Source organism: Camelus ferus, chromosome 17 (genome assembly GCF_009834535.1).
Source record: "Camelus ferus isolate YT-003-E chromosome 17, BCGSAC_Cfer_1.0, whole genome shotgun sequence".
Lineage (NCBI taxonomy): Eukaryota > Metazoa > Chordata > Mammalia > Artiodactyla > Camelidae > Camelus > Camelus ferus.
The window spans coordinates 2,066,711-2,094,140 of NC_045712.1; the positions used below are offsets into that span (position 1 = coordinate 2,066,711).

Sequence of the window (27,430 nt, forward strand, 5' to 3'; positions counted from 1 at the left end):
CACACACCATACATTTCTTTCACTTGCAGGGTACAACTATCCTACTTAGGGTATCAGACAGGAGTAGAGTGTTATCTATATAGTATGGGTCCCTGTAACTTTTTTTTTTAGTTTTTTTTTTAATGGGGGGAGGTAATTAGGTTTATATTTATTTATTTTTGTAATGTAGGCACTGGGAATTGAACCCAGGACCTCATGCATTCTAGGCATGCATTCAACCACTGAGCTGTACCCTCCCCACTTGGGTCCCTGTACTTTTAAAGTGCAGAATCTCCTGGTGGTAGAGTTTAAATGTACTAGAAAAGAAATTATAGGGCCTAAGAAATAATAAGGCCTAAAGTAATTACTTTAGCTTTGAAAAAGTCTAATAAACTTCCACAGTAAGTTTGTTTTTGCAACATCCTTGCTTTGAGGAGGGAAGTTAGAGGTCTTTGCCTCTCCAGAAGTTTAAATAGAATTACAAAACTTCCACTCCCTTTGGTGATGCTCATAGGGTTATTTTCATGTTGTTAATAAAAGAAGTGAGGCTCTTTGATGTTTTGAAGCATAACCTCACAAGCCTTGGAGTACAGCCAAATATATAGCAAAAATTTTATAGTTTGTTTCTTTTTATGATTTTTGCTTATATACATGGAAGTCATTCTCATGGTTAAATTTTTCACTATTGGTGGTAATTATTAGGGTTTTACCAGGTGATAATTAATCATGCCCTTTTCCTTGATTCGTGTTTAGAAACAAGTGAGAAATAAAACGCAGGAGTCAGACAGAAATGAAAATATAAGCTTTATTCCTGATAAAGCTGATTGGAAAGCAAGACTTAGGTATACAGACACAAGGCTTTCCTTGGATCATTGATGAGGTTTGGTGCTAGTACTAGAAAATTCAAAATAATAGTGGCATAAGTGAGGAAGGGACTATTTCTCACCTAAAAGTCCAGACATGTCAGATCAGGGCTGCTAGAGCAGTCCACATATACAGCCCCAGACTCCTTTCCATTTTTTGCATTTGCTGTGCATGGTTTCCTTTTCCAAGGTTGTTCTGGGGTCTAGTATGGACCAGCTCTAGTTATCATGTGTACATTCCAGCCAAGAGGAAAAAAGAGGGGTTAAGGGAAGGATATCTCCATTTAAGGACACATCATTTTCCATTATGTCCCACGAGCTACAACACAGTCACTTAGCCACATCTAAGTAGGAAAAGTGAGTATTCTGGGCTGCCATGTAGCCAGCTAAAACCTGAGAATTCTCTGATAGAAGGGGAGTGAGAGTAACTGCTGGACGACCTGCCGTCTCTGCCACATTCCTGAGTTAAACTTACACAGCCAGGCAGCAGTAGAAGCTAGACCACCACTGGCGTCCCCTCTAGTGAGGGGCAAGCTGCTTACCACAGAGCAGAGACTCACCTCGAGGGTAAGCTGCTTGGAAGAGGGGAACCCAAAGAGGGCTGAGCCCAACATGCTCCATCCCTTCTCATTCTCTTCCACTGAGAGGTCAGACGTGTTTCTCCTATACACTTCCTTCCTCACTCACATCTGGCTTTTCTAAGGGACAATACAGTGAACTGTCATAAGGCAGGAACGCAGCACATGATTTGGCACCGCAATAACAAGGTTTCCTTAATTTCCTGTCTTCTAGCCTTTCTTTGTCTTCACAATCCACTAGATTAAGAAATCTTCCTGAATAGTCATAAGAGAGTTCTTCTTCTGGCAGAATGTCTCTGGCTGCAAAAAGTGCCAACTTTGGTACCATCGAGTCAATTCGGACAGGAATCATCAACAGATTTGGCTCACAAGAGTGGTTAAGGAATCTTCCAATATTTCCTATAGAGGTAGGATCAATAAATGTTTCCATTACCTGCCCATTACAGACATGTTCCCTGATGGCTATGATGTAATTCGAATCGTGTATTGTTTGTAACTGAACTCTTCTCTGTACTTCAGAGAACCCTAAAACCTCGCCAGCATATTCACAGACAAACCGTCCTTTTGGTATAAAGTCCAAGGTGCGAAGTCCCCAGCCTTTCTGATCCGTCTTGAACACCTGGAGGTGGAACTGCAGACCCCGCTGGACCACTCTGTTCCTGCAGCGGTCACTGCACCGACACAGGACATTGCATTCGAAAACGGGCTCAGCATACTTTGCTTCCGATCCTGCATCTCGGAGGCATAAATCATCATCATAGTTCTTCTCACGACGGAGGCAGGAACAAGTACCAGGGAGGCAGGGGGTTTTGAGGCAAATGCATCCGGGAAAGGTTATTTGAGTGGGATCAATGTCTGCTCCAGGTCCGGCTACATGGTCAGGAGTATACTACAAAAATAGAAATACTGTAAGTCAGCACCGCATGCCATATACTTCATCTGTATTTCAGCAGCTTTTGGCTGAGACACTTCTTAATTCTAACAAATGGAACAAGACAAAAATGACAGGATACATTAAAATATTTTCTAAAAATATCTCCCTCCAATTTGAAAAATAAATTCTTAGATTTAAAATTTGGTGGTTTCCTTTTAGGTATTGGAGTAACAGTAAGAAAAATTTATATACTTTTCCTCTTGTCAGATAACTGAAAATTTTGTAACCCATTTTGTTTCCCTCTTAGCTTTAGATGTCAGGACAATCAGTGATGAATTTCATTTTCAAATGAAGTTAAGTGTCTTCTCCTTGGCTTTTGACCTCTTATCTGATTATACAAATGCATATGTGTTTTTATCATGAGTTACCTCAGATCCTTTTTGGGAATAAGAAAGTCATAAATGACAAATCAATGAAAAATGGCCTTTGGGAGAGAGTCTTCCGTTGATTTTTTTTTACAGAATTTTTTAATTTGAAGATTATCTAAATTTTTATTCTCTCATGTTTTTAAAAAATGCTGCTACCTGATAGTTCTGTTTGAGTCTTCACAATGTTAAAAGCAGAAATTTGGCAAAAAAAAACCTTGCAGACAGAATTCTAAAACTTGTATTTATTACATATATTAATAGATATTTAAATTTATTGTAGATATACTATATACATGTAAAGAAATCCTGTTCTTATTAAATGAGAAAGGGATAATACCAAAAGGTTTCTCTGTCTTTTAAAGATACCTGTATTTTCAAAATGTCACATTAACAAAATCTTATGAAAAGTAAGTCCTAAGTCTAAAAAATCTATGTTATTTCCTGACCTCTGGTTATTTCCTCACTGGAAAAATAAAGCACATTCTCATACCCTGAAGATTAAACTCTCTCTCTTGCTTATATGGAACCTAATTCATTTATTTATACTCGCTTTGTTCCAAAAAAGGATTTAATGAGGCTTACAGAGAGGTAAGAGAAATGAAAAATAGGTAAGGTGAAGGGAAAAATAAGATCCAACTAGTTGAGCGAGCTTAGCCACACTGAATGTGTAGCAGAAGTGGATCTGGCTCTGCCTGAGAGCAGCCACATCTAAGCGGTTAATATGATTACATGAAGGGCTTGCACTCTCTGCAAGGAGCAATCTCACTGCTTAGAGGCGCTGACTTTTTCCAACATGGAGACGGGAGAGAAACTTCACCAAAGAGTCTGTCTAAACCGTTCTCTTCCAGGAAAGAGTTTCACTGGCTGTTTTTCACTTCGTTCATCCTGCCCCTCAGTAAAGGCTGTTGGCATGCTGCTGCAGCGAGTCAGTACGAGCAGTTCTGAAAGAGACCAGTCGCAGAGCTTTGCTACAGAGATAGATTTTAGTGCATTTAGAGGAGCCTTTGAGCTGCGTATCTCCATTAATACTGTGTCTCCAGGCCAAACTTCAGGAAAAATACTGAGCAGCGGGTAGTTGTACTCCCTGTGGCGGCCTCGGTGGAGCTATGCAGTTAGGTGCAAAATCCTGTACTTTTAAAAACGCTGAGCTGGGGGGAAGGAATGACATCCTCCTGTGAAAGATGAGGATGGTGAGTGGGCGTACCTGCGGGGGAAGACCAATACTGCTTAAAAGGTGATTTGGGGGTGGACAGCAGAAATAGCTTCTCCTGTTTGTGTCAGTTCTTACAGCTTTAGCTTAGCAGAGATGTCCTAAAAGGATAAAGGATGGCTTGGTAAATGATGCTCCATCAGTCAAATTCCATGACTGCTGTCTTATATGGAAACTACTTCCAGATTTTAAGAGGCAACGTTGAAATGGTTACGGAGACATTTTAAGTACTTGCAAAATGAAGATTTTACTATCACTTTGTTAAACTTTTCATGAAGAATTCTTTTCAATTGATTTGTTCTTAAAGGTGCATATATTTTTAATGTACTACAGAAATCACTAAATTCTAAGGTGATTTTTTTTTTTTTAATGCTGAAAACATCTTTTAAAATCAAGTCTGACTTAACTGCAGTTTTCTAACCAGGAGAGCATATTATTCCCTGTTGAACTTATTTGCATATGGATAAGTACTTTTTGGAAAAAATACTATTATTTGCTTATTTTTACTTATACATTTAAAATAAGATTTTGGAGAATCTAGCAATACATTTTTTAAAATTCTGCAATTTAAACTTTTTGCACAATCTAAGATCCTTTAAAGGCCTAGATTACAAATGGTAGCTGACTCCAAATAAGCTGAAAATACTTTCCGAAGGATAACAGAGACTTCTAGATAAACTTCCTGTTTAAATAGAATATATATATATATATATATATTTCCCTTTATGGATGTAATCATTGACCCTGATACTGATAATCATCACAAATTATTTTATCTCCATATGTTTCCATTTTCTCCTCGATAAAAGGTTGGTTAAATGCCATTACAGGATATTTTACCTGATTTAGAAAAATTGGCTATACTCAAGAAGTCTTTTGAAAACGGTAGTCTAGTTGAACATATCATTATGTAATTATCCATCTTTTCAGGTATCTGACTACATATTGAAAAGTTATTCTTTTCAGAAATAAACTGGTATCATCGGTCTGACATTTTATTCAAATATTTATAAGCCATGCAAATTGAAATTTTGAGTATCAGAAAGCTAATAATGTTAAATGTGTTACAAACTGGGAATGAGCTGACATGAGTTTAAATGCTCCCAATTTGTAACACTCTTTCCATAGTCTGTACCCTACTCCCTGGGACACAGCCCAGGACCAAACTGATCCAAAAGGGTGTCACCCTGAGGGTTTTTGTGCTTACCCTAAGCCAAGAAGAGACCAGAGCTTGTGGGATGTGGCCATACAGGACATATGTTTTTATCCATGCAGCATCCATTCTTTTTTTTCTGATAAAAGCACCTTGAGTCTTCCCAGGGGAACCCCGCTCACTATTGTCTTAATGCTTTGGATGGGGGTCCAGGTTGGACAGGGGCCTAAACCTGGCTAATCAGAATATCACTTGCTCTTTTCAATAGTATTTGGTTCACGGATGGACATAGGACCTAAGCTAGATCAGTGGGATATAGTTCTGGGACTCCTGCTGAAACAACTAGGGAGGAGGCATTCTTTCTCCACTGGGGTGCTAAGCTGTAGTGTATCCACCAGGCCTCCCAAGTTCTACTGCACACGTAAGGCCTGAGTGTGCGACCGGGGATGTGAAGTGGGGAGATGGGAGACAGAAACATCTGATGACACCTTGAGAGTTCTTTGATCCAGACACACCTACAGTTACCACCCCTGGATTTTGCTGTTATGTGAGGCAATTACTTCCTTTTTTTTTTGGCCTGAGTCCGATTGTGTTGCATTTATGTTTCCCACAAACAAATGAGTCTTGACTGACAGACCCAGGGTGGAAGCTGAGAAATGGTTCCAGGAAATGGCTGGAAAATTTAGTCAAAGATAGAAATGGCTAATGAGCAATGAGGTCTCCAACTGGGAGGTGAGAATAGAGCAAAGTGTGCAGGAGGCCAGACAGAAAAACTGTGACCGTGTCCTGGAACCCTGGGCAAGCAGGTGAGAACTTCTTAATGCAGAGCATGGGATGTCCTAGAGGAGACACATACAGGACCAGGCTCTTGTTAGCACTGTGACTCACAGCAGGTGAGTTACTAATCTTTGGGTTAGAACTGTAAAACAAGGCCAAAACCTGTATCTGAGGCAGGGAAGATTCTTAAGAGACTTAATTAACGTAACACTGTACTGTGTCAGCCACTTTATACTTTTAAAATAGTCACTTCCTTAAATTATTCTAGATATTATTTGTAGACTTCATATTTAAAACATCATCTATTTCTGGCACATTACTTAAGCTTTCTAAATATTCTCTTTCTGTCTATCTTACAGGTTGCTGTGAAGGAAAAAATGAGAGGAAACCATGGAAAGAGCTGACTCCAGTGGCTGGCACATAAGTGTTCAGAATGAATTACACAGGCTGTCTAGTAGGGTGGTGGAAAAATCACGTTCCGGAGTTAAACTTTCCAGGTTTAAACATACTCAAACCAAAATTACGTCTGGGAAACCATATGATTATATTCCTACCTCCATTACTTATCCATCTTGGGGGGGGGGGGAACCAAGAGCTGACCCAGAAGATTGCTTTCATTCATCAGTAAACACTGCCTTATTGCCTATTGTATGCACATGCTGGGATTTAGAAAGAACCACTCAGAAAAACACAAAAGAGGACATGCAGAACTGGATTTTTTATCTTTCTGTGGTTGTTGCCATAACATACATTTTACTTTTTCCTGGTATGTATTGTAGTGCAAAATCGATCACACAAGAGTTGGCAATAAATGAAAAACTAACTGATCAGTGCAAAATGCATTAGAAACCAGATACTTGAAGAACTGGGTAGAGATTTCAACTTTTTTTGACAGAAAACTGGAATTTTTTTTTAATCAACGGTCACCCGAGAAGCCAAAATGTAAACAGGAGACATCCTCATACACAATTTCTCCCTTCTCTAAACTAGACCTGCACTTACTAACAGTATGAACTTTGGGGTCTAAGTGGCAGAGATTGTAGGGTTCTCTAGCTGTACTAATGTGTAGGTCTTACCTTTCCAACAAATGTACGTCTCAAGGAAAGGCATGGGCATGAGGTTTGGGGTGTGGACTGGTGGTGGGGGCTGGGGTCCTATCCATAGTACTAGGCACAGAGCACATAGCTCAGGAAATATTATTTGACTTTTAGTCTTAATATGAACAGTCTTAATAACTTTTGATTGGAAAACTTGACTTTTCTGAGTCACATTCTGTATCGAAGCCCCAGAAACTGAAACATGACACCTCACAATATTCTGGGCTTAAAACCTAGGCCTTGATTCTGAATTTTAAGGAAGTGCTATGAAAGTCCTCACTCCTTTTTTGGTTGTTTTGCAACACCAGCTACAAGAATCTTTGTACTTGGCCTGTAGCCCCATGAGTTTGTTTTTGCTCCAAGCAGCTATTAGGAGACTGTGAGCCAGATAATTCCTGTCAAGGCCAAGTTGAGATCTTAAAAAGGATATTTTAAGCTGGTATCAGAAACCTGAGAAAATGCCTAGATCCAACTCTTATTTCAGGAAAATCAGTTTATTTTCTACTTGGCTTTCAACACCGATGGCATTATGATGTGGTTGATTCCAATCTGAACATTTGAATGTTCTTTTTGCCTTTTCCAACAGTACTGCAAAGCAAACTAGACAAAATAATTCCTACCTTGAGTTTCCTTATGTGTGCATATGTCTGTGAAGGCAGGGTTTGGGGCAACCAAGCTATTTTGACCTTTTGTAAGAATGGTTTTGTGCTCCACAAATATATGGAAGCAAACTAGTTGAAGGCACTTTTCGGCTCGTAATTTAAATGTTTCAAGGATGTTTTATCTTCTTGGTAAAACTATAAGCTCTTTAAGGAAGGGATCTTGTCTTCTTTCTGTAACTCTACCCAGAGCTGTGAATACAGCCAGGATGCTAGAATACTATGGGATTGAGTCTTAGCCTCCTGATTTCCATCAACTGTAGGTATAAGGACCAGTCACAACGCTTCCTCCATCACCACCTGCCTCTTTTGTAGCAACCAAGTGCTTTCTATCTGCTCTTGTAAGCTCAAGGGCAGGAATTATACTGTCACCGTTTTATCTTCTATACCTAGCCTAACACTGTACCAGGCACATTTTAGGCACCCAATTATTTGTTGAAGAAAGAGAACGTATGTTTTTGACCAGGCATCCAGCAATGTTTGGTCTTGAACACGCTTTTAGGGATCAGTGTTTTAATATGGTGCTAGCCAACTGTATTATTAACCATAAACTGCCTGATGTACTTTGAGGAAAAATAACCATTTCTGACATTAAAATCTTGCTCTTCCCTTTGAAAACGTCTACTGAATTTTTTATCTTACTTGATTCTCACAACGTGCCTAGGAAGGACAGACGGGGTTTGATAATGATAATGGATGCGAAAAGGGCTATAAATTTTTAATTATTTTCATTGTGAAGATGAAAAATCTCAGGCTGTGAGACGTGGCTAAGGTGGCTGAGCCCTGAACATAGCTCTCCTACCACCGAGTCCAGTGCTCCTTTCCGCTCCAACATCCTGATTTTTTTGTTTTTTGTTTTGTCATTTCTTGTTCCTTAGGCAGGCCAAGCTCAGAGGGGTGAGAAAGTTGGAGGAGAAAGGACTTTGAGGTAATAACTGTAGTAAACAGTTATTGAGTTCTTTCAGCACCAGGAACTGTATTTTACTTGTAATTCTCAAAGCAGTCTGGAGAGAGGTACTGTTATTTTAACTGCACACGGGAGGACTCTAAGGCTTAGCTGAGGCTAGTTGATAATTTGCCAGAACGCTCACATGAGGGAAACCTCAACTAAGTCTGACTCTAGGGGCTGAGTTTTTCATCATGTCACCAGGCTAAGATCCGTTAATAGGTCCCATGCCTTATTTTCGAGACACCTGAGACCAGAGAGGCAAGTGATTTGTCCTGGATCTCAGCGAGTTCTGGGGACAGAACCAGGACAAAGAACAAGATTCTCACGCCTCTTTCCAAGGGACCTCACGAAACCTCTGGTTTTGCCTTCAAGGAAATAACTGCTAGTTAAGGGCAGAAAAGAGAATACTCTTGTTAAGGTCACTGCGGAACGCTAAGATAAAGATCGAAATCTGTGAATTTAAGAGTTATGCTCGAGCGCAAACAGCTGTGCAACTAGGTAAGAAAAAAGGTCGGGAAGTCTGGAACAACGTGACGCACGATAATCAACCGCGGATCTACGACCATGTAACCTAACCTCGCAACCACCTAGCCCCACACTCTCCCAGAAGGACACCAGCCCCGCCCTCGGGGCTGCGCGCGCAGCGACCGCGACCGCGACCGCCCAGCCCCGCCTCGTGCAAAACGGCGTCGGCCACGACCCCCTCCGGGGCCGCGCGCAGCCTCCGGGCCGGCCGAGCCCCGCCCCCTACCTGGAAGGGCTCTGGCCCCGCCTCTGGGGGCCACGCGCTCACAGGCAGATTCTCCAGGCCGCGCGCGACATCTAGCTGCTCTGTCAGGGGCTCAGGCTCCTCCTCAGTCGCTGCCATCCCGCAGGGCCACCTCTCCACGGCTTTAGTGTACGTTTCTCTCCGACGCGAGGCGCCTACCGCCTAGACTATCTTGAGCCTCGCAGAGGAAGCTGGGAGTCGTGGGTCCCGGGGCCCCACTGCCTCATGGGAGTCTTAGTTTTTCTCTCACAAGTGGCCTGTGAGGGCGTCTGCTCCCTCGACCCTCAGCGTTTCTTGACTTTTCGGTCTGGCTCGCTTTTTGTTTTGAGCCACACGCACCACAAAAAATAGAAAACCTTGTAAGGTACGGACAAAGCTTTGGGAACACACCACGGAGTGCTTGAATTTTTCTTGTGAGCCCAGGGAGGGCTTCTGAGGCGAGCGCGTTTGTCCGGGTCTCTGAGGGCGTAGGGGGCTGGAGTGGGGGGAGGGGCGCGCTCTTACCCGAGGTGGGGGGGTCACACTGGGGTTTCTGAACATCTGGAACTTGCGGGGACGTTGGGTGGCGTTTGGTAGGGTTTCCGCGGCGGCGGCGGAGGAATAGCCCTACGGGGCGTGGGAAGGCTGTGTGTCGGCCGCGCGCCGGCTGCGCGCGCGCTCTCTGACTGGCCTCACGGTTCCCTGTCGGCTTCTCTGTCTCCGAGGAAACCACACCCCGCACCGGCAAAGGATTCTGAGAATCTCGAGATGGTAGAATCCAGTGGAACGTTTCCAACCTTCCCAAAGCTCTCTGACTCGATTGTCCTGCTGCTTCTACGTGAAACCCTGCCCCCTCGCAGCCTGTGGGACCCCTGTCCCGGGTGCTTTTGAGTTGCGCAGACCGTCCTCTCCTCGCCACCTGTCCTTCTCTGGCTTGACTCTGAAACTGGGGCTTGTGTAGCTCAGCGTTCTGCCCCAGGCCGTTTCCTCACCTTCTGTGGGCTTCCTCAGTAGTGGCGTCTACTCCCTGGCTTCAAATACTGTTATAAAGTGTTGGGTCCTCAGTCTCCGGTGTAGACTGGAGATACGTATCCTGTTATGGATGGACTCGCAGGACTGTCATAAGCCACACTTGTCATTAGGTACAGTAAGAAGGTCAGAGCCTGCCAGCAGAGAGGCTTTCGATGTTTTTCTTTGGGAATAGTGCATGCGGTTATCACACAGTAGGTTATCATACAGTAGGTTACAAAGCTGCCTTGGAATGTTCTTCTTTGTCTTCCCAAAGGATGACTCAAATCCAAGAGGAGAGCCTCATTAATAGTGTGTGGGGTCATCCTTAATTAGTCTTATACCACATAGGAACCATAGGCTTGAAGGTGGTCACCTAGTAAATATTTTATCAGACATGGCTGTGCAGTTGCTCTTACTTAGGGAATAGTTATTTATGTGATGCAACTGGCAATAGTATAATTAAGGGATATAAGGAAGGTTCAGGTAAAGTGGAACTTCGACAGAAGGAAAGATTACTTATAGCTGGGAAGATCAGAGAAAGCTTGGTAGAGAAAGGGCTACTTGCCAGAGGCCTTGAAAAATGAATAGGATTTAGGAGATTAGGAAGGGCATTGCAGGCAGAAGGAACAGTAGGAGTAAAGGAATAGAGAAGTGTGTATAAAAAAGAGTAATTTTAGATTGGATGGAGGTCAGGTTCATTTCATTTTTCAGGAACTGAAAACAAAAAAGGAATTTTGCAGATATCCGAAGAACATGCTGTTCTTTCATTTTAAGAAACATTTTGAACACTGATTATACGCATAGAGCTGTTTACCAATTTGGGGAATGTGCCCATGAAGGAGATATGGTGTCCAAGGAGAACTTCCAGTCCAGCAAACAAATGACTATACACCAGAAATTAGTAAGGACTATAAGAATATTATGAAGAAGAAATAGGAGTAGTGAGGAGAACTACACCCTTGTATTTGTAGATTATTATGCTGTTTTTCTTTTTGACTCTTTCTTGGTAATATTGTCTGCCCTTAGGGAAAATTTTTTGAAGGATCCTTTCTATTTTATTATTTTTTTTCTAAAGCTGTCAGTGATGGTGCTTCCAGAATAAGCTATTCAGTTCATGTCAGCCGTTCAGTTTAATTTATTTTTATCTTGTTGGCAAAGGATCTCAAAGTATTTTATATAGTGTGAGATTAAAATAATGAGAGGATGTTTGCAGGCTGATACAGCCAATCTTCAGAATGCCAAGCGGTCAGTCTTTCATCTTTTCCATGTCTAAAAACCTATATTACTTTCTCTAGACACTGGTACTTCACTAACCAGGACCCTGAATCTTCAAAGTTTGTTCTTTAAACCATTATAGCTACGTGGTGAAAAAAAAAAAAAAAGTATCCTTGGACATTAAAGAGTTGCCCAAATTTACTATTATAAATAAGACTTGGACCTGAATATTATATTGATTATTCAAATTTCTTTTGACTTTTTCACTGGTAGAAGAGAAAATAATCTGATTAATAATAAGAAAAAAATTAAAGAAAAAGGAAATAATGTTATAGTAAAACTCTAACATTTTATACATTCAGTTATCTTTAATTATGGGGTATGATGATATGACCCCCCCCCCCTTTTTTTTTAACAAGATTGGCCTTTAATTGAGATGTTTTCTTAGGCCTTTTGGCCAGTGTTTTGATGAAGTTATGCATGATTTTGAATTCAGAAGCCATTCTTTTATCAAAATTTCACTAGCATTATCTGACCTTAATCTCGGATATACTTTATAGCCAGTAATGAAAGGTCTGAAGTTAGCAGAAATTATATATTTGTTGGGATTATGACAGCATGAATAAAATAGTTTGGAACATCTTAGTTTTCTAATAATAACCATTAAATAGGCCTAGGGTAAACACTAGATACTCTCATCAAATAAAATTGTGTAAATGAAATCATTTTGAGGAGAATAAAACATAGTAGTTGATACTTTTGGGGATTTCTGCTAACTTGTTGAATACTTGCTTCCTGAGAACATGTCAGACCCTATACAGCTCATCCCATGGGGTGGGCTCACTGGCAGTCATATTTATATTACACAACCTCTAAGTTTTGCCACAAGTTTTTGACCTCTGGATACACACCTAATTCAAACTAGAACAGTCAGATTCTCCTAATGAGCAGTTGAGACCAAAAAACAGCTAAAACTGTGTTTATAATTTGGGAGCTGAGAGAAATCTTCATTCAGTATATTGAGAGAGAAGCAGAGAAAGTAAATCTTCCAAGAGAGAAAATGAAGGAGATGAGTGACAAGGAGAGAGGATTTTTTAGTTCCTGATGCTTATCCATTTCTTGTTCCAATTTATTTTTGATTGACACAACATATTTATATTCTTATAACAAATTATTCCTTTCAGTTTAGGTCAAGTCTGTGTATTTCCTGCTTCTTAGTAAAAATTTTTGACCAGTGAAAGTGATAGCATTATTACAGGCATACCTAGGAGATATTGTGGGTTCATATCCAGACCACTTCAATAAAGTGTATATTGCAATAAAGCAAGTCATACAATTTTTTTGGCTTCCTAGTGCATATAAAAGTTACTTTTATACTATACTGTAGTCTATTAAGTGTGCAATAGCTTTATTTCTAAAAGATATACATGCTTTATTTTAAAAATACTTAATTGCTAAAAAATGTTAACCATCATTTGAGCCTTCAGCAATTCGTAATCTTTTAGCTGGTGGAGGGTCTTGCCTTGATGTTGACGGCTGTGATTGATCAGGGTGGTGGTTGCTGAAGGTTGGTGGCTATGGCAATTTCTTAAAATAAGAAAGTGATAAAGTGTGCTGCATCAATTGACTCTTTCTTGAATGATTTCTCCATAGCATGCGATGATGTTTGATAACATTTTACCCACAGCAGAACTTCTTTCAAAATTGAGGTAAAAAAGACAGTCACTTCAATAAGTGGTGCTGGAAAAGTTAGACAGCTACACGTAAAGAAATGAAATTAGAACTTCTCTAACACAGTATACAAAAATAAACTCAAAATGGATTAAAGACCTAAATGTAAGACCAGATACTATAAAACTCCAAGAGGAAAACAGGCAGAACACTCTTTGACATATAGTGCAGTAATATTTTTTTGTATCCATCTCCTAGAGTAATGGAAATAAAAATAAATGAATGAGACCTAATTGAACTTAAAAGCTTTTGCATAGCAAAGGAAACCATAAACAAAATGAAAAGACAATCTAATAGAATGGGAGAAAATATTTGCAAACGATGCGACTGACAAGATTGATTTCCAAAATATACAAGTAGCTCACACAGTTCGATATCCAAAACCCCCAAAGAACCCAATTACAAAAAAATGGACAGAAGACCTAAACAAACATTTCTCCAGTGAAGGCACACAAATGGCCAATAGGAACATGAAAAAATGCTCAATATCACTCATCAAAAAGTCTACAGGTAATGAATGCTGGAGAGAGTGTGGAGAAAAAGGAAACCACCTCAGAGTTGATGGGAATGCAAGTTGGTGCAGCCAGTACGGACAGCAGTCTGGAGGTTCCTTAAAAAACTAAAAAATAGAGTTACTGTATGATCCAGCAATCCCACTCCTGGGCATATATCTGGAAAAAACTCTAGTTCAAAAAGATACGTGCGTCCCTATGTTCATAGCAGCACTTCTTACAATAGCCAAGTTATGGAATCAACCTAAATGTCCACTGAATAAAGAAGTGGTATATACATATACAATGGAATACTACTCAGCCATAAAAAGGAATGGACCTAGAGATTATTGTGTTAAGTGAAGTAAGTCAGACAGAAAGACAAATCCTGTATGATATTACTTATATGCGGAATCTAAAAAAATGACACGAACTGATTTACAAAGCAGAAAGAGACTCACAGACATAGAAAACAAACATGATTATGGTGGGACGAGGGGAGGGAGGGATAAATTGGGAGTTTGGGATTGGCAGATACAAACTTCTATGTACAGAATGGATAAATAACAAGGTCCTACTGTATAGCATAGAGAACTATATTCAGTGGCTTGTAGTAACCTGTAATGAAAAAGAGTGTTTCTATATGTATAACTGAATCACTATGCTGTACACCAGAAACTAATATAACATTGTATATCAACTATGCTTCAGTTAAAAAAATGAAAAAAAAAATAGGAGTTAATTCTCTCAAACTCTCCAACTGCTTTATCAACTAAGTTTGTCATATTCTAAATCATTTGTTGTCATTTCAACAGTCTGTAAGCATCTTTACCAGGAGTAGATTCCATCTCAAGAGACCACTTTCTTTGCTCATCCAAAAGAAGAAACTCCTCATCCTTATAAAATTTTATCATGAGATAGCAGCAATTCAGTCACACATTCAGGCTCCACTTCTAATTCTAGTTCTCTTGCTATTTCCACTGCATCGTCTTCCTTCACTGAAGTCTTGAACCCTTCAAAGTTATCCACGAGGTTTGGAATCAACTTCTTCCAAACTCCTATTGATGATGTTTTGACCTTTTCCCATGAACCAGGAATATTCTTAATGACATCCAGAATGGTGAATCCTTTATAGAAGTTTTCATCTTATTTTGCCCAGATTTATCAGAGAAATCACTATCTATGGCAGCTATGCTTTATGGAATGTGTCTCTTAAATAATACTATTTGAAAGTCAAAATTACTCCTTGATCTGTGGGCTGCAAAATGAATATTGTGTTAGGAAGCATGAAAACAACATTAATCTTATTGTACGTCTCCATCAGAGCTCTTGGGTGAACAGGTGCATTGTCAGTGAGCAGTAATATTTTGAAAGGAATCTTATTTTCTGAGCAGTAGGTCTCAACCATGGACTTAAAATATTCAGTAAACTATGTTGTAAACATGTGCTGTCACCCAGGCTTTATTATTCCATTTGTAGAGTACAGAGTATATTTAGCATATTTCTTAAGAGCCCTTGGATTTTGGGAATGGTAAATGATTATTGGCTTCAAATTCAACTCATCAGTTACATTAGCCCCTAACAAGAGAGTCAACCTGTCTTTTGATACTTTGAAGCTAGGCATGGACTTTTCCTCTCTAGTTTTGAAAGTCCTAGATGACATCTTCTTCCAATATAAGCCTGTTTTGTCTCCATTAAAAATCTGTTGTTTAGTGTAGCCACTTTCAGTGATTATCTTAGCTGGATCTTCCAAATAATTTACTGCAGCTTCTTCATCAGTGCTTGCTGCGTCACCTTGCACTTTTATGTTATGGACATGGCTTCTTTCTTTAAATCTCATGAACTGGTTTTGGCTAGCTTCATGCTTTTCTTCTGCAGCTTCCTCACCTCTGTCAACCTTCACAGAATTGAAGAGAATTAGGGCCTTACTCTGGATTAGGCTTTGACTTGAGGGGATGTCATGGCTGGCTTGATGTTTTATTTAAACCACTCAGACTTTTTCCATATTAGCACCAAGGCTGTTTTGCTTTCTTATCATTTGTGTGTTTACTGGAGTAGCACTTTTGATTTCCTTCTAGAACTTTTCCTTTGCATTAACAATTTAGCTAATTTTTTGGCACAAAAGGCTTAGCTTATCTCATCTTTCAACATGCCTTCCTGATTAAGTGTAATCATTTCTAGCTTTCTATTTAAAATGAGACATTTGAACTCTTAGAGGTCCATGTAAAGTTATAAACTGGCCTAATTTCAATATTGTTCTATCTCATGGAATAGGGAGGCCAGAGGAGAGGGAGAAAGGTGGAGGAATGGCTATTCGGTGGAGCAGTCAGAACACACACATTTACCAGTTAAGTTCACTGTCTTACTTGAGTGCATTTCATGGCACCTCCAAACAATTATAGTAGTAACAGAAAAGACCACTGATCACAGATCACCATAAGAAATATAACAATATTGAAAAAGTTTGAAATACTGTGAGAATGACCAAAATGTAACATAGAGACACAATGTGAGCAAATGCTATTGGAAATATGGTGCCTGTAGACTTGCTTCATGCAGAGTTGTTACAAACCTTCACTTTGTGAACAGAGTATCTATGAAGCTCAATAAAGCAAAGTGCTCTAAAATGAGGTGTGCCTATATTACCATTCTTTTTAGAAAGGATGGGCCAGATAACTGGCTATTATTGCTCTGTGTAGAAGTTCATGTTTATGAATTTTTGTCCATTTAAAAATTTGGTAAGCTGTGTTCTTTTTAAAACACTTTGCCAATGTGTCATAACTGAAGAATATCTCCTAAAAATAATATGAATAGAAATTTACATAAAAAAGTAGCAAAAACATGAAATTTCTATTTAGTGGAAGGGATAATAATACTGTGGTAATTGCTAATAGTTATATTACTATTATATTCTCAATATTGTAAAAAGACAGTGAAATAGAAAGTAAATTGAACAGAAAAAGTCATTTTAGTAGCTGGAATTTTATATCCAAGTATACTGCATGTGGATCATTTTTCAATAAGAAAAAATATGACAATTGATTAAAAGAACTTGAGAGTTATATTTTACAAAATTATGGCCCTGTGTTATTTATGCTTTTCAAAAGATAATAGTTTATATTTTTGAATTTGAACTACTAATAAATACATGTTTTCAGCAGGATAACAAACTTGCATCTTGTCCTATATTTTCATCATTGCATTGTTGTTTAATGAAATCCATAATTTCCCTTGTTGATAACAAAAATCATCAACATATAATCATAATCAGAATGTTTTTAGTGTAAGTACTTTAGTTGTAAAGTAAATATCCAGGATTGATGATAATAGGATAATAACTAATAAGGGTATGCAATCAAATGGGAATTGTTTGATTATAGGCATAGAGGTGAAAGAAGATAATTATGTATTTAACCTAAAATGTGACCAGAAAGGAATCAATTTTAATCATAAAAGACCTATGATCCAATTCATTACCAGGTTTATTCAAATATTATTACCAAGGCTATGAGAACGGACTTGCTCTGTTTTCAACTTGATCTATGAAGGCATAGCCTTTCAAGGAGTTATGTTCACACATTTTCATTTGACTTGGGAAATAAGCTTTGCTAATTACCTAGAAGGATACCACTTATAAGCAGAACATTATGATTTTTAAAAAGCATTATATCTTCCTTCTTCTCATTTATAATGAAGCCCATAGGCCAGCCTCTTCTACTTGTACTTTTGAATGGAGAGATGTATATCTTTTGACGTTTAGTACCACAAATGTTCTATTATGGGGAAATCTACCCAGAACATTTAAGCCCAGATCTACAAGGTCCTACAGGATAACTTCACCAGATACTCCCAAGTATTATCTAAGATCAGAATTCTTATAGACCAGCTACTTATAATTACTCATTCTTGCAACTTTCTGGATCCCTGTCAGCATTTTCTCTCCGGCAGCTTCCTGGGTCCAATTCTGGTACTTGGAAGGAGAAAGGAAATGAAACCAAAGAACACAAAAGAATAATGCAAAGATGCTCAATATCACTAATTATCAGAGAAATACAAATCAAAACTACAATGAGGTATCACCTCACACCAGTCAGAATGGCTGTCATTCAAAAATCCACAAATGACAAATGCTGGAGAGGCTGTGGAGAAAGGGGAACCCTCCTACACTGCTGGTGGGAATGCAGTTTGGTGCAGCCACTGTGGCAAACTGGAGATTCCTCAAAAGACTAGGAATAGACTTACCGTATGACCCAGGAATCCCACTCTTGGGCTTGTATCCAGAAGGAACCCTACTTCAGGATGACACCTGCACCCCAGTGTTCATAGCAGCACTATTTACAATAGCCAAGACATGGAAACAGCCTAAATGTCCATCAACAGGTGACTGGATAAAGAAGAGGTGGTATATTTATACAATGGAATACTACTCAGCCATAAAAACTGACAGCATAACGCCATTTGCAGCAACATGGATGCACCTGGAGAATGTCATTCTAAGTGAAGTAAGCCAGAAGGAGAAAGAAAAATACCATATGAGATCGCTCATATGTGGAATCTAAAAGACAAAAACAAACACAAACAAACAAACAAACAAAAAAGCGTAAATACAGGACAGAAATAGACTCATAGACATAGAATACAGACTTGTGGTTGCCAGGGGGGCAGAGGGTGGGAAGGGATAGACTGGGATTTCAAAATTGTAGAATAGATAAACAAGATTATACTGTATAGCACAGGGAATCACAGAGGAAAAAATGTGATAATGAGTGTGTAGATGTCCAGGTATGACTGAAAAATTGTGCTGAACACTAGAATTTGACACAACATTGTAAAATGATTATAAATCAATAAAAAATGTTTAAAAAAAAAAAAGAATAATGCAAAGAATTCTACTCAAGTGCCCAAGACTAACTTGGTTAAAGTATCTCTGGGGAAATGTTGATGATTCAAACTTAGTTTTAGTTATTTCAGCCAGGAAAAATTTGGTGTGAAGAGTCCTACGGAGGAAAAAGCCCTTTTCTTTCCCATCATCTCAGTAAATGTTAATGTGTTAAGGTCAATGTTGCTGTGAGTAGTTGGATCTTTGGGTATGAACTGAGGGGGAACTGTGGAGACTCTTCCTCTCCTCACACTCATATTCCCAAAAGACCTTCCCCAGTGTCTGCTGTGAGGCCTGAAACCCCCGTCATTAGAATTTCTGCCATTTGTGGTAAGCATTGCTTTCTCCTTGCAGTGTTCTTTTAGAACTCCAATATTCCTGGGAGTGAAAAAAGTAATAAATACTTATATGTCTTATCATACGCCTGTCCTTCCTGATAAGGAGATACCTTGCGCAGCCTGAGAACTTAGAGAAATTGAGGAGGAGGAGGAAAAAAATGCCACACAGACCAAATGAACCCTTATTGAGCACTTACTACATTCTCTAACAATGTCCAAAGATTTCTGTGATGATGATAAAAATGTTCTGTACTGGCCACATGTGACTTGGTTACTGGAATATGTATGTTTTTAATAAGTAAATGGAGGGAACAAAATTCTCTATTTCTGTACCACTAAGGGAAGGCAAAATAAGTGATCCCTTGAATGCCAGAAATTTTCAGCTTCAGAAGAGAAGGCCAAAATGTTCTTTTTATGGGAGACCAAACCTTCTTTGTAATAGTAGGAGGGTTTTTCCAGTGTCATTCTAATCTTAACTCTTCTTTCAGTTATATATAATTACCCTACGTGGATAATGAGTGACTGGTCATTATCTTGCAGCTCTTAATTTTCTTCTCTAATCCTGATTCTAGTTTTAATCTTTTCAGCTGAAAAGTCTCACCTTTCATTTAGCTGTTCCCTTGTAATTTTAATTTGCAGTGTTTCTTTAACTCAAATATTCTTTTATACCTAGTTGCTTTACTAAAGTTTCAGCTGTAGAGGCTCAGCTCAGAATACTGAATATAATTTGCTTTTTTACAGAGCCTGGAAATTACAGAGTTGATGACAGAGGGAACTACTTCTCAGTGAAGATGAAATACGTGAGTCTTCTCATCGCCTCTTAGCCAGTTAATTAACATTTTCTCCAAACGTGAGTTTTTTGTTTTCACTTGGTAAATTAAACAGGATGTTCAGATTGTGTTTTCTAGGCCCTAGATTTTTGTAGGTATTCGTTGCTGGGACTTCTGTCTTAGTGAAGTCTGGTAGTAGTACCTCTTTAGGTGAGACAACTAATGTTACCTTTGCCCTGGCACTGAGTCCAGCCATCTGCTCTAGGTCTGTCTTTCATACACAAAGGGAAAATACAAAGTATAGCCAACTTGGTGGTGACAGCTGGTGGGAAAAAGAATCATTGTGTTTGACAGTGTCCTTTGGAAACAAACCAGGTGGTGAATCAAATACGATATACTGCTTCATCTTATAGATGCCTGTAGATTAGTTGGAATTTTAATTTCTGACTCACCTACCTTCTTTTTACTTCTTATAGAAAGCCCCTCCTGTCACACACTGTGTCATTTACATGTCCTTGGATAAGGGTACTGTGTAGACTAACATCGAAGTGGTTGTTTCACTAAACAAAGTGTTTGCATTAACCGATGCCTTGGGGATACGCTGTTTGTTTCAGCCTCTGTGTATTTTTAAACCAGAAGTGATCATGGGCAGAATGTGTAAATTCTAGGGCAAATGGTCATCTTAGAGATATTACTAAGACAGTACTTTTTTTTTTCTCCATTAAAAAAACTCTCTGTGCTAATTAATAATAACTAAGTGAGGAAAAATTTATTTTAGATGAATAAATTTACATTTGAACAATTGGAATTTTATTCCAAACCATCTGGAGTAAATCATATTCCAGTCTGTTTTTGCAACAAATTAGTTGTTTCAAGTTTTTGGTTTTGTTTTTCAGCGAGCAAGCGAAGCAACAGCAAATCCTTAAACATAGTTTCGGGAAACAGCTTTTTATATAAAATAAAACCACATTAGGATTGTGGTGAGGTAGGTGAAGAGATATGAGCATGTTAAATGACAAGGACATTTCTTGCTTTCCTTTTTGGAAAGTGTCTGGAATTCATGGTAATTTGGTTTCAGCTTTGTACTTGGAAACTTACTTTTATCTTTCCCCAAAGGTCAATGTATAAAACCCCTTTTTTGCCAAGGAACAATCAAACAGGAACACAGGATCAAGGAAAGAGGTGGTAAAAGGCTACTTCATTTTTTTTTTTCCCCTTCGGAGAAATATAAAAAGCTTATTCACTAAACATGAAACCAAGTTACCTATTATTCAGAACAAACCTTTTCTGGAACAATGTGAAGCATGAATTATATATTTTGCATTATGAAATAAAGTTAAAACAGCAAGGAGAAAGGCAGGCACTTAAGACCAAATCAGAACGGGAGAGAAATAAATGCACAAGGAAGCAAAGATGTGTATCTAAATCCCTCTAGATCTGTATTTCTCTAGATAAATATATTTAGAATTTTTATCTAAATGAATATAACTAGAAATTTTAGAGATAAAATCTATCTATCTACTGACTGATTTACAACAAGAAGAGGTAAAGGATAAAAGCCTGGATTATTTCTAAGTGAAGAGCTTATGTCCCTGGTAATGATCTGCCATACTGTTAACCTGGGACTACTCTCAGTACGAACATGTCTTAAGAGATCTCATTGAAATTCTTGATTTTATTTGTCATTTGACAATTGAGTATTTATTGAGGGATTTACTACTTGCAAGGTACTGTGGTGGGTTATGGGGAATGACTGTAATATTTGGTGAGCATACACTACATGTCAGACACTAGACAGAGCCTTCCATGTGGGTTATTTTGTTTAATCCTACAACAATCTTGTTAGGTAGAAGCTGTTCCACCTCTCCTCCCTACATATTATATTTATAGAAAATGAGATGGAGACATTAAAGCTGATTAAAAAAACTTTATAAGTATCTTGATTTGTGGTATTTTCGATTTCTGTTGTATAAATGTACCTACCATGACCAGTTTCAAGCTACCAACAGTTAAATAAATGGCTTTCAAAATTTCCGAGTATTAAACTATTGGTGAGAGCAGCTAAGAGGTGGTTTCAGTGCACCACTGAAGGTCATCATCTACATGTCCTCAAAATACTTACAGTAAGTATAAGATTATGCAATGCTAGCTAGAAAATAAGAGGAACTGGATAAGGTGGCATGGAAACTTAGAACAGAGACATATTTTCATTTAGCCATTTCTTATAATTTTAATTTTCAGTTAGAGATGGCTGTGTGATGGGGACATTTAAACTGCATTTTGAGGGATAGATAAGATTTGAAGATGTAGATTTAGGGGCAGAAGAGCTGGACAAGATGGGAAAGCATGAGTAACTACTGTTCAGTGTTTTCTGCCTTCTCATTCTTTCCTTTTTTAAACATTTTTTATTGATTTATAGTCATTTTTCAATGTTGTGTCAAATTCCAGTGTAGAGCACAGTTTTTCAGTTATATATAAACTTGTATATATTCATTGTCACATTTTTTTCTCTGTGAGCTACCATAAGATCTTGTATATATTTCCCTGTGCTATACAATATAATCTTTTTTTTAACAGTTTTTATTCATTTATAATTATTTTACAATGTTGTATCAAATTCCAGTGTAGAGCACAATTTTTCAGTTATATATGAGCATATATATATATTCATTGTCACATTTTTTTCTCTGTGAGCTACCATAAGGTCTTGTGTATATTCCCCTGTGCTATACAGTATAATCTTGTTTATCTATTCTACAATTTTGAGATCCCATCTATCCCTTTCTGCCTTCTCATTCTTAACACGTGCTTTTGGCTCTAATGCAGCAATACTCTTAACAGTCCACAAGGTGGTGGGATAACTCCATCCTTTTCTCCATGTAACTACAAATGATAAAATACTCATTTTATGTAAGCTGGGCAGTAAGTTTTACTCTGTTGAAAATAAGGACAGAGTTTGCAAATGCTGGTAGGAATTGTGATGAGGAATTTCAGAGAAATGCTTTCTTATGCCATGATATGTTTAGAGTAACATTTATATACAATCTAAGAGAAATTCATGTTCAAAGTATAACTTGAGTGGGTATGGAATTCTAAGATTACTGAGTGAATATGACAAATAAAATAAAATACTATTCCGAGACACTAAAGTTGGGAACGTGTTTTATTTGTCTGACAGCTAAGAATTGGATATTTCTAAGTTTCGCTTTTATTATAAAAACAAACAAACAAAATCTAACATAATTTAAATTTATTCACCAGGTTTGAGTAGCTAAGTGTGCCAGTCATCATGCTATGTATGATTTTTATATCATGCTTATATCTGTATCTCATTATATCTAGATCTTACAATAGTTGTAAGAATGCAACTTAATTATAGTACAAATTTTAAAACATGTTGTTTTTATTGATAACACAACTTATCTGTTAGAATCATTTATAATAAAAAATAGTCATTTTTAACATTTGTTCATTTACCTATTCAGCACATTTATTGAACACCTGTTGTGTGTTGGCCATTGTGCCAGATGCTATTAAATTAATTAGTTAAGTTTTGGGTTAGGTTGTTTTATTTAATTAATTAATTGTATGTATGTATGTATTTATTTACTTATTTAATTGAGGTATAGTCAGTTTATAATGTTGTTGGTTGTTTTATTTTTTAAGTAAACGTTAGTGTTTAGACCAGTTACTAGTTTTACAGAAAAAAATGTGAAGATAGTGCAGAGTTCCCATAAACCCCACATACGGCTTCCCCTGTTACTAACACTTTACATTAGTAAGGTATGTTTATTACGACTAATGGACCAATGTTAACTCTGATCTTGAGGTGACGTTATGTAGATTTCCTGTGAGGCTTAGCAGCACACTCTCCTTTAGTCACCAGAGCTGTATATTCTAGGAGTGCCCACATGCTGACCCATGTTGTTGTGGGACCAACTACTGTGTATGCATTGGTAGGCAGGGCTGGCCCCCTGCCCAGTTGGCTGCCAGGCTTACTCGTGTGGTGGCTGCTGGCGCACTGTTGGTCAGGGCTGGGTCCTGGAGTTGCTGGCTTCAGGTCCTGGGGGAGAGGGGACGATATTAGGTGTTATTTTTATGGTCATTTATTGCACATTGTGCTCCAGCTAGAAACTTTACAACTAGACATTTACCTTGTATAGTTGACAGCATCAAAGAAAATAGGTTTAAGTTAAGAGAGATGGTAATTCCAGTCTACAGTAGCTTAGGAAGTACTAGCTATGGGTGATGGAGAGCGGGTGTTTGTGGAGGGCAGTGCTTCCCTGGAGATCTTCAAAAACAGATGAGATGTAATTAAGACATATACTTGCTTGAAGCCAAGGGTTTAGGCCCTGTATGTTAGGTTCCTTCCAGCTTTGTTTCAAGTTTCTAAATGTTGGAGCAGTAATGTGTGGTACGTGCCCTCAACACATAATCTTTGAGTGACCAACATGCACCTCAGTGTCCCCGTGTGGTCCTTGGTCTTACAGATCTTTTCCTCAGTTTCATAGGTCAGACCTGATGATTTAATTAGGCAGGAAATGTGATATGTTTTGGGAACTGGAAACTGCTTTTTAAGTTCTAAGGTGGGAAGAAGAGCTTCGGATCCCTGACCCCCCGTCCCCAGGTAGGAGCGTCCTGGCCTCCAACTGCTCTTTCACCCCCAGTCTGAGTTTCACAGGCTTCTTTTATGTCGTTATTCTTTTCCCCATCTCCACCTTAATTCCCAGTCATTGTTTTTAATCTAGTTCGGTTCTGGCTTCACTGGGATAATGTTAAAATAGCCCTTACTCTGAATGTGATAGTATTACAGCCCACCAGGGGAAAATTATGCTATGTACTTTTTCTGCTACAGAGCTGAACAGCAGTGAATAATGGGATAGCATTGGTAGGAAGAGCAAAACCACTCTACGGGCCTGAGGTCCTTCTTGAGTCACGTAGCTAAATACTAAATAAGAAAGATGTAAAGTAAAGGAAGATTTGCAAAGTTCCCAAACCATTCTCCTTGGTAGGTGAAAATTAAGTCTTTTTAAAAATAGAAGGCTGCATATAACTTCTAGATTTTGAGTAAGATAGTATTGCAACACTAAGCTAGATTAGAAGGACTAACTAGATGCTAACATACAGGAATAGCTAACTGCTTTGGGATGGAGGTCTCTTATAGTACAGTTGACCTTTGAACAACATGGGTTTGAATTGCACAGGTCCACTTATCTGCAGACTTTTTTTTTCAGTAAATATGTGCTTCAGTACTACATGATCCCATCCACAGTTGTTTGACTCCTTGCATGTGGAACCACGGATACAAAGGGCACGCTGTACAGTCATATGTGGATTTTCAACTGTTTTGGGTGGGGTGGCACCTCTAACACCTGCAGTGTTCAAGAGTCAACTGTAATTCTTTCAGAATCTTTCCCAAAATCTTTAGAATATTTTTTTAAAGTGGAAAGACATACAGTAGAGTAATTTCTGCTTCTTAGTTCTTTGCCTGAAGCTGATGATATTTTTGTGCTATGCCAAGAGGGAACTTCTGTTCATGCATAGTTTCTCTACTTGTCAGTGTACTGTTTGTGTGCTGCTTAGATATATTTGCTGAGATTAGGAAATTGGCATTTATGCATCAGTGATGAAGCAATTAAGAACTTGGTTATCTCACTGTATATAACCTCAACTTCCCTAGGTGTTTTCTGGTGAGGTAGTTCTAAATGGGCACAGATCTGTACTGAAGATAGCAGGCACCTGAACTCTCAGGGGTCATTATTTTGCTTTGGCAAGGACTCATCTTTAAATTTTTCACATAGACTTGGGGAATGGACCTCAGAAGATGAGGAGAAAAGAAAGCATGTATGTCAGAGGAGCAGTATGAATTATCCAAATCCATTAACTTTCAGAAAGACTTAAAAAACACTCTATTTCCCTGTACTGGATGACTTGCTAATTTACTTTAAGCTATGCTTAGTTGGTAATAATGAAATTTTCTAACCACAAACTGAGTAATGTAGAGCTAACCCAAGTGACAAAGAAAAGCACTCTGTGCTTTAAATCTATTATTCCCAAACGCATGAGGCACTATAGGGTGCCTAAGGGAGCTCACAGGGGTTCTGCAGAGTATTTTAAATATTCAAGGGAAACACAGTGCTATTCAACATCTGTGCAAATGACTAGATCTGGGATAGTTCAGTTTCAACCTAGATCATGCTACGTTCCTTTTGATTAGGTCATATCTTTCTGAAGTTGGGTTTTGGTGATTACTGTGATTCAAAGCAAGTACCAGTGACAATCAGTGTGTGATAGGAAATGAGAGTGACAGTTTTCAACCTGATTCTAAGGTTTGAGGAGTTGCGTAGTGACCACTAGGCACAAACATCCTATTAGCAAGTAACTGTCATTAAGAGTAAAATAAAAAAATGTTCAATTTATGTGAATTATCCTTCTGAATGGCTACTATGTGGTTGGGTCATAAATAGTTATCAAGTTGTTTGGATCTAACAGAAGTCTTATGTACGTCTTCTGGCTTAGGGATGTCATGAAAAAATTAGTCAGGAACTAAGGTTACCATGAGTCAGAATAGTTTGGCAACCTACAGCTCAAATAATTTTTAAAAATCTGTTTTGGTTGTCTTTTTTCTTCTTATAAACTTTGTATTTTTTTCTCCATCATTTTATCTAAATGTACAAATGAAATCATATATCTATTTTTTAAGGTATCTTTTGTTTCCACTATTTTTTTCTCTACTTCCTCCTTCTACCTCCCCACTTCCCTACTGGGTAGGGACCTGATATAAGTCATTAGCAACCTAGTATATATCCTTCTATAATTGTCAAGGATATGCTTCTATAAGACATGCACACATATTTATTTAAATATACAAGGCTGGGAGGGGTTACTGTTTTATGAAAATGAGAGAATGATAGTCACAAAAGGCAAATGATATCTGGGCATTAATATGAAAATAATTTTAACCCTGCAGACCCTCTGTAATGGTCTCAGAGATCCCAGGGGTTCCTAGGACACAGTTTGAGAACATTTGCAATGGATATATTTTTATAGCAAGTGAAAATCTAAATCTATATTGAAATGATACACCCATAGCAATGTTTTTGAAGTTTCATTTAATTATTTCATGTCTAAAGATGCTTGATGATTTTTATCTACAACACATAGTGTTATAAATGTATATTAATTGTCATGATATGATGGTTTTTTCTTAATATTTTTCATTTGCTTTATTGACACTGATAAAATATCTTTTGAACTTATAATTATTTAAAATGTTTAGGATGTGAAACTTATTTGTAATATTCTTTTATATTTTATTTTTAATTGGCATTGGCCTGATGGCTAACAATGTGAAACACCATTTCATATGCTTCTCGATTATTTGTATTTCTTCTTTTGTGAATTTTGTTCATAGCTTTTGTGCATTTAAAAAATTGAGTTGTAGGATTTTTATTGTTAATTTGTAGTAGTTCTTTGTATATTTTGGATACTATCCCTTTGATATATGTGCTATGTTTTTTCCCAGTCTGTGCGTGTAGGATTGTTTGAGATTCAAGTGAAGAATTATATGTTAAGGACAGTGCCCAGCACATGGTGATTATCAAAATAGAGAGAACAGAGGCTACCAGGCTATGAACTCCTCTTTTATATTTTCCTCTTCGACTGAATTTTCTTTTTGGG

General features: G+C 38.1%; 1 protein-coding gene and 1 non-coding gene across 2 annotated transcripts; both read right to left on the bottom strand.

The window, feature by feature from the left end:
- Positions 1 to 164: 164 nt before the first annotated feature.
- Positions 165 to 236, bottom strand: TRNAS-AGA. The gene has a single exon. It is a non-coding gene; the product is annotated as a tRNA-Ser (tRNA).
- Positions 237 to 766: 530 nt separating this feature from the next.
- LOC102523255 (histone-lysine N-methyltransferase SETMAR) lies at positions 767 to 9,548 on the bottom strand. The gene is made up of 2 exons (XM_032458058.1): positions 9,319 to 9,548; positions 767 to 2,309 (listed from the first exon to the last, which is right to left on the bottom strand). Exons 1-2 carry the CDS (start codon positions 9,433 to 9,435, stop codon positions 1,506 to 1,508), a joined length of 921 nt encoding a protein of 306 aa, XP_032313949.1. The 5' UTR covers positions 9,436 to 9,548; the 3' UTR covers positions 767 to 1,505.
- Between the last annotated feature and the right edge of the window lie 17,882 nt (positions 9,549 to 27,430).

What these genes read in the sequence shown, in the direction of transcription:
- LOC102523255 (XM_032458058.1), bottom strand. Translation starts at nt 9,435, where the DNA reads ATGGCAGCGACTGAGGAGGAGCCTGAGCCCCTGACAGAGCAGCTAGAT. An exon ending in CGGGGCCAGAGCCCTTCCAG is followed by an intron (nt 2,310 to 9,318) that starts GTAGGGGGCGGG and finishes CTATTTTTGTAG; the next exon opens with TATACTCCTGACCATGTAGC.